This window comes from Suillus discolor (genome assembly GCF_016758755.1).
Source record: "Suillus discolor strain FC423 chromosome Unknown F5147scaffold_684, whole genome shotgun sequence".
NCBI lineage: Eukaryota > Fungi > Basidiomycota > Agaricomycetes > Boletales > Suillaceae > Suillus > Suillus discolor.
Window position 1 is genome coordinate 1,852 of NW_024541931.1, and position 8,194 is coordinate 10,045.

Below are 8,194 nucleotides of genomic sequence, written 5' to 3' on the forward strand. Positions count from 1 at the left end.
TGCTCGAGTGGAGCATGCAAGTACTAATGCTGAGCTCACTGTGCCGGCATGATCCGATACCATGATGAGTTGGTAATAAATAGTCATACCGGTATTACCAGCAGTGAGCTCAGAAGGGTGTCAGACACAGCGTTAAACGAACCGCATACCATATCATAGAAGTTGCGCAGTCCAGTACCATTCTGGGGTATCTCACCCGACAAAGTATCGTAATAGGCGGGACCCTTTTGTTTGGCCAGCTCCACAACTAAACAAAAGCGGTGAATGAACAAAGATGGATTCTGGCCTATCGATTTGAAGGTAGCTGTACTTAGATAAGATATTCATGCGCATATATACACTATAATGAAAACATTGAAACGAGCTAGGCATGTCACTTACTGACTTCCCGACGACCAGTCCGGGTTCTGTTTGCAGCAAATGTCATTTTCTCTACAAGAAAAAGTGTGGGAACCTTTATGTCAGCTTGCGCGGTGTTTCACATGGCAGCAATTATCAACATGGGTAAGCTTCACCGCCAACGTGCTTGATGTCCCACGTCCCACTCATTAAAAGGTGACAGCCACGAATAAGAGGGTGGATTGTAAGTAGTGACGTGCTAACAAGATGCTACAGAACCAGAAAGGGTATCGTGAGGAAAAGCCAGTTCCAACCTGCTAATGAAAGCTGCGAAACGCGTGACGAATTTGAAACGGACCAGTGCAATGCACTGTGCAACTCTCGTCACAATGATCCGCGGGTCGAGAATGGCGATGCATCCAACACGACGAGGCCATCCATCTGGATTTTGTTGAAGACAATAGAACAAAGACGCAACCGACGAGTGACGCTGCTCCTTGATGTTCTTCTCTGGGAACAAAAATAAAGAGCGAGACTGAAAGAGAGGGAAGAAGCTTACATGGAGCGGAAGACACAAAGACACGACACAATCGACGGGCTACACAAAGCTTTGAGAATCAAGGGACAATCGCCATGAAAAGAGACCCAACCTGCAAACACTACATTACAGGAGGTCCAAGAATCGCGTGTCACACATCTGTAGCGCTAGTTTGGGGACCTGATGCAGCCACCACTGGACTTGCCAGACTGTGGTCAGCCTTTGATCGACAAGTCATCCACGGTCAGGATGCCCGAAGCCTGGTCTGAGTAGTTTGGACCAGGTGAGACAAAGCGACTATGAGAGACATTAAATTCGAGGAGCAAGGTGAGCGGTGATGCGCAGTAATAATAGTTGGAGTGAAACATATGCTACACGCAATGCGTGCTCCGCATCCGTGCGATAGTCTGAGTACCTGAGGTAGCCACTACAGGACTTGCCAGGCTGCGGTCAGCCTGTGATCGGCAAGCCGTCCACGGTCAGGACGCCCGAAGGTCTGAGTAGTTTCATCCAGGAAGGACCAAACGCCATTGAAGGCGAGAGAGATTCAAAACCGAAATGAAAGCAGAATAGGTATGTACGAAGGAAACATTGAGGCCGCAATCGAGGGCAAAAGGAGAGAAGTCGAACCAAAACAACACGTGATGGTGTCTGGCGTCGTCGGGAATTGGCGCGTACGCGGCGTTACGATTGTGAACCAGAAGCAATGAATGTCATTGGGTTGGAAAGTGTATGATTGAGTTCGTTCGTTTGCACTTGTGTGGCACGTACTCTATCACCGTCGTCTGACTTCAACATGTACTATAACACTCTGATGCGGACCATGGTAGCATGAATCAATTCGAAACTTCTTGGCCCTTAAATGATACCTGTAGGTGGCCGTGGATCACATATACGCCTGTTGAACGTTGAACGAACGATCTCCGATACCACACGTGCGCACTGCGCGCCACTACAGGGTAACTTCAAGTTGAATGCACCGATTTACTTCATGGTTGAGACCCGAGGGACCAACTCTGTAGTCATGCAATTTCAACTTCCAGCAAAATTTCCCGCTTGCGTAAATGAACCAATTGGACCATGTGTAACCAGCCGACGTGCTCCAGAAAATGGCGAGCTTCATCACTGCTTCTTCTTGATACTATTATTGTATTCTATGGTTTCGGGTCGAGTTGGCAAATGGCCTCACATGGCGCGAATTCAACAACTCGATCATTGACAGACCCGGGACAGTGACAGGGAGAATTACCCTCCTCGGCAACGCTTGCTACCCCAACCTGACACTAACGTTCCTCTGAGGTGTATCTCTACGGAAATGAACTTGGGGTCAGTTAATGAACCAATGGATCATGGGTAAACAGGTGAATTGTAAATTCCTGAATTGAAAACCAACTTCTTGTCACTGTTGTTTTATCAGGAAGCTGGATCCTTGCGCTCACGATACTCGGGCCTCCACTATTTTGTCATCGCTCTCTCGAGAAGAAGTGTTTTACACGTGGCCAAGATGCCCGAGTTCGGGTCCACCAGCGCCTATATAATAGACTACTGAATATAATATTGCTTGAGTCAGTATGTCCGCTGCATCCTTGTTGACAATTCTCCTCCTGGCCTTGTCAATCACGGGATCGCCCGTTGAAGTTAACAATTCCCCCATCACCCTCCCCATCGCCAGGAGGCTAAGTGTCCTCAATGGTACCATTAACGCCTTGGAGCAGGATAAAGCTCGGGTGGCAGCCTTCAGGCTTAAGGACTACAACTTGACGCACGGCGGCCATGGCGTTCCTGTGGCCAACGTTGGTAATGGATACTACGTAGCAGTTGGCATTGGTAACCCCGCCACAACTTGTAAGTTCAAGACTCAGAAAATATGCGGCTGCTGATGTATCATTGAAGACTACTTGATCGTCGACACCGGTACCTCGAACACATGGGTTGGCGCCCGCACACCGTACGTGCCGACCAGCACCAGCTTCAACACTGGTGAAAATGTGAAAGTCATTTACGGTACCGGCCACTTCTTTGGTATGACATGCAAAGAAATCACAAGTTGTTGAAGACGCCTATGATTATCTATAGGAATGGAGTACACGGACACCTTCGATTTCGGTAATGGGCTCGCCATCGCCCAACAGTCGATCGGTGTTGCTACTGAGACGTCGGGTACCTTTGGCGAAGCTGACGGCATCCTTGGCCTCGGGCCTGTAGGCTTGACAGCGGGTAGCCTGACAGATGAACCGAGGACGACGATCCCGACTGTCACTGACAACCTGCATAGCCAAGGCACCATTCATCGTGAGGTTGTTAGTATCTCTTTCCAGCCCACCACTTCAACGCAGTCAATGGTCAATGGAGAGCTCACCTTTGGTGGAACTGTCCGTAACAAGCACGGTCTCATTACGTACACGTAAGCTACTTCAGCTCCTAGATCAATCGAGGCTAATAGTAATCGTTCTGTTTCAGTCCTATCACTACCACCAGTCCTGCATCGTACTATTGGGGCATCGACCAGAGCATTTCCTACGGTTCCACGACGATCTTGTCCTCCACTGCTGGTATCGTCGATGTTGGAACCACCTTTATTCACATTGCTACAGGTGTGTATCTCGAGTGCAGCGAGTAATTATGGTTTTATCGTTAGATAGATGCCTTCGACCAGTACCAGTCTTTAACCGGTGGTACACTGGATTCGGCGACTGGTCTTCTCCTCATTTCCTCTACCCAATACGGAGCCCTCCAGAACCTGAACTTCAATATTGGCAGCGTACGACATTTCTGTCAGCCCTCACATCCCTTGTTTACCATTTGCACAGGCAACCTTCTCTCTCACCCCTAACGGCCAAATCTGGCCTCGTATTCTCAACACCTACATTGGTGGTAGTAGCAACGCCATATATCTCGTCGTTAACGACCTTGGTACGCCAAGTGGCAAAGGGTTTGACTTTGTTAATGGCTACCCATTCACCGAGCGCTTCTACTGTATATTCGACACCTCCCGCTCCCGCGTCGGGTTTGCTCCAACCTCGTACACTGATGCCACCACCAACTAAAATAGAGCTGCTCAAGTACACAAAGGATCGGTTTTCAGATGCAAAATAGGATTTGAAGGTCGTACGGAATCTTCTTAAGTAGGATATAGAGGTCGGTCGGGTTCGTATGATTAACAATAGCATCACATCTACTGCTTAGGATGTCTAAAATGGTGAAATGCCGATCTTGTCATCCTTGTCAACTTGCCGTCACCTGGAGGGAGGACACGGCAGCCATAGACTGGGAGGTGCAGACAACAACATGGTGTTGGCAGGCGGGTGGGAAATAGGCAAACACAGAAGAAGTCGTAGAGAGACAGCCAGTGAGAGACTTGCAGGGATCAGAAGAGATGGAGGTAAAGATCTTGATGGTAGGCAGGCGAGATGGAGGTTGAGCAGGATGATATAGTGGCGTCATGCGGGGATCTTGACAGAGTTCCCGGTATTTTCTGAATCCGAGCAACCCACCGAGAAGACACAGGCCAGATACCACACATTCTGAAGCTTAAAAGAGTACCTAAATCAGTTTCATACGTGACCATGATTTACAGAAATCTGTGAAGTACCTACCCTTCACAAATTGGAAGATTCACAGACGAGTGCGAGAACAACCCGTAATTGACAAGGCTAAGCCTGAGTGTTGACAGCAACTAAGTATCCTAATGCAGTCCCATTCAGTTAAGGCGCGAAATCTTGCGGGAAGTCACCTAGTTACCCGCTGGCGCCGCTCTCTGACGGTGACGTTGAGAAGCTTGTATTTTATCTCTGTCCATAGTGGAGGGAGAACTCACCAACGGTTTTCCCATAAACTAGCGGTAAAATCAGGTAAAATCATGAGTCATGACGACAATGACAACTCACCATTCAACCGCCACGATCATGATGTGTCGGTGGATTCCGTCTCACCTTGAAAAACGTTCACTTCAAATCATCACTCAGCTGGATGTCCGAAATAATGCCACGCACCTAGTCGATTCCTCGTGAGCGTGCATGTCAATTATAAAGTTACCAGCCTGAGAAGGAATCACGCAAGTATTGGGGTGGATGGCACGTGGTGTTAAGTATCTTATCTGCTTATAATTCGTCGGTACGTAACCCATTAACGATGACCTCCTTCAACTTCTCTACCTGGCCTCCACAGCTAACTCCAGAGCAATTAGAAGCTCTGACGCTTTCTGCAACAACATACGCACTCTCACACGGATTGCTTTACCTTCCACCCTCCCAATCACCATCCAATACCCAACCACGCATACCAACCACCGCAATCCATGCCCCCCTCTCACTCATTCCCGCGCCCTTCCCCCGTGCGCAATTCCAGGCTGCAAGAGAGCTGCAGAGCGTATATAACGTGCTCTACGCACGCGTCGCGATGGATACCCAATTCTTAGATACAGTAATGGGCGCCGAGGAGGGCGTAGGAAAGGCGGATGAGTTTACTGGGACGTTATGGAGGGGATGGAAGAAGATCAGGGAGCACGGCGCACTAGCACAAGTGCGTTTGAGACTTCTTTCTTCTGTCGCATGGTAGGTCATTGATGGCACATAGCCGTTGCACCTTGGCTTGTTTAGATCGGATTATCTGTTACATGCTGCGGAAGACAGACTTGCACTGAAGCAGGTCGAGTTTAATACTATATCTTCGTCCTTTGGTCCGCTTTCTGAGCGTGCGGCTGCTATGCATAGGTGTGTTTATTTCCAAGATATCTTTTGTAAACGCTCATGCGGTATAGAAATATCCTGGCGTCCACCTCCTACTTTTCTGCATCTCCACATCTTACTGCAGACAATTTTCCAGAGAACAGCACCACCTCTGGTCTCGTTGAAGGCCTTTCCAAGGCTCACGAAGCGTATGGCGTTCGAGAGTCAGTTCAAACTTTGTTCAAGTACGCATGTATTCGTGAACTCACATCGATCCAGCGCGCGCATCCTGTTCGTCGTGCAACCAAACGAACGCAACGTTTTCGACCAACAATGGTTAGAGTATGAATTGCTAGAGAAGTATATTACCATCTCTCTCATCATCAACAGACTAATTCGCTAGAAAAGACATCAAATCCACGTTATCCGTCAAACACTCACCGACCTAGCCGTCTCTGCATCCCTCGACCCCTCCACACATGCACTCATACTCACATCCCCGACTAATTCCTCACCACACGAAATATCCACGATATACTTCCGCGCAACTTACACCCCCTCCGACTTCCCATCACCCTCCTACTACGACACGCGTTTCCTCCTAGAGCGTAGCCGCGCCATCAAATGTCCCTCTCTTCCCCTACAACTCGCAGGCGGGAAGAAAGTCCAAGAAGCACTCACGCGCCCCGGGGTACTCGAGCGTTTTCCTCAATAACGAAGGCGCAAAATGGGGCGCACGCGCTCTCGATCTCACAGCACACGCAGCAGATATCCGGGCCACCTGGATGGGCATGTGGGCGCTCGACTCGGAAGATGTTGATATCGTTGCTGCGCTTGATCACTTCCCAGATTCAGGACAAGCACAAGGAAGCGTACCGCCCGGAACACGTCTCGCGCGCCATAAAGCCCCCTCGCTCGTGTTGAAGCCCCAGCGTGAGGAGGTGGGAATAACGTCTACCGTGAAGCCATTCCTGCGTTCCTAGATGCTCTACCCGCTGAAGAGCGTGAAGCCTGGATCGCAATGGAGATGATCGAAACGCCACGCGGGGTAAGTGGTTACCTCGTACGCGCATCTCCGTCGAGTTCGGGTACGGACAACGAGAGCATAGAAAAGAAAGTCGTACGCGTAGAGGTATCTCTGAGCTGGGTATCTTTGGGTACGCATTATTTGGAGAGGGGGAGGTGGTGGAGAGGGAGGTAGGATGGCTTGTGAGGACCAAGGGGACAGAGAGTAATGAGGGCGGTGTTGCAGCTGGGTTTTCAGTGTTGGATAGCGTGGTGCTTGTTTGATGCATGTTATTTACAGGATGGAAGATGTGTAAGTTTAGAGTTGGAAGCAATGGATTGTCGCAAGAGTGAGTTATTCAGAATTTATTTCGAAGCTGATAGGCAAGAACTGTATCTGCACACCACCAAAGTACATTCAGAAATGACAGTTCAAGATCACGAAAACTAGCCCTTACCGCTTGGGAATCCGGGTACACAGAGCACAATGGTTTTTCCCTGGACTAAGGATGTAATCGTACCACTTTCCATAATTATATGGACTTACCGATGACTGGAGCCAACGCTACTCTCCTCGTGACAGAACCAATGTGAGCGAAGCCTATGGAAAATAGAAACACAGTCAGTAGACGGAACCAGATCGCGGGAAATATCGAGGTTTCCATGTCACCTATGATTTGTGCCGAATTAGGCCTCCGACGTCGAAAACGCCTCTTTGCAATTGAACGTCCCTATCAGATAGATTCACAAGTCGATTGATTTATGTTGCAGTTACGCACGCTCAACAACTGCTCTGCGAGGGCCAGCATTGCCGAGGACTTTTTCTAAGGAAAAAAAATCTCTCGGTGCATGCCCTATGCCGAGTCCCGACTAGCTACAGCCTACAGGTCGGAACGTACCCTATGCCGACCAGTTACAGGACAATATAGCAAGTAAGCTCCCAGTCGCTGGAAAGTTGTAAGTAATACTAACGGTATGACCGTGGAAGCAACCGCTGGGATTCCTGTCTTTTTCATTTCCGACGGAACTGCCAGTGAGCGTCCGCTGTATGTCCCATTGGTCTAGCCTTTACTACGGTGATAAGGAAAATTGAATTCTTTTACTATATCTCACCCGTAGATCTCTGGAATCTTTTGTCAAAAGTTTTTGAGTTTGCCGAAGTTGCGTCGAGGGCCCATCGCAGTGGCCGTGCGTTTTGGAACACAGAGTTTTTTACATCCGAAGCACGTGGTGAGTACCAATGTGGCCAAGAATCCGAGCCTGGGTATTGAATCGTATTCTGCTGAGGCGAAGTACTCATGCTTTGCTTCTGTGACATTGATCAGATGCTTGATAGAGTGCTGGATGTCCTACGTTAGGTCCGCAGTGCGCACAACGAAACGGTACAATTATGTGGGTGTCAATCAGAGCGTGCCGTTCAATAATAGTCTGTTCATGGGTAATAATTTGGTTGTACGATAGCTTGAATTCGCAGGTATGTACCTTGCTCGACATGTCCTTGGTTGTAGGCGTGTAGCACTGATCTCATAAGAAAAGAAAAGAAGCCTCGCAGCTATCAAAACCCCGGTCGGCATGAGGAGCCCATTAGCAAATGTACAGCACCTGACCGCACCTGGTCAATACCTGAACATCTTGTGCCTGTCCT

At 49.0% G+C, this 8,194-nt stretch overlaps 2 protein-coding genes across 2 annotated transcripts; both read left to right on the plus strand.

The window, feature by feature from the left end:
- Positions 1-2,448: 2,448 nt before the first annotated feature.
- Positions 2,449-3,924, plus strand: F5147DRAFT_592086 (aspartic peptidase domain-containing protein; the record flags this gene model as incomplete). Its single annotated transcript, XM_041432206.1, has 6 exons — positions 2,449-2,722; positions 2,771-2,899; positions 2,954-3,281; positions 3,338-3,471; positions 3,520-3,638; positions 3,688-3,924. 6 exons carry the CDS (start codon positions 2,449-2,451, stop codon positions 3,922-3,924), a joined length of 1,221 nt encoding a protein of 406 aa, XP_041284040.1.
- A 1,082-nt stretch (positions 3,925-5,006) lies between these two features.
- On the plus strand, positions 5,007-6,834 carry F5147DRAFT_756428 (glutathione synthase; the record flags this gene model as incomplete). Its single annotated transcript, XM_041440345.1, is given in 8 exon segments — positions 5,007-5,398; positions 5,453-5,589; positions 5,637-5,768; positions 5,824-5,904; positions 5,953-6,245; positions 6,265-6,477; positions 6,510-6,632; positions 6,677-6,834. Coding segments are annotated over 8 exon segments (1,529 nt in total), but the record flags the coding sequence as incomplete, so codon positions are not given.
- Between the last annotated feature and the right edge of the window lie 1,360 nt (positions 6,835-8,194).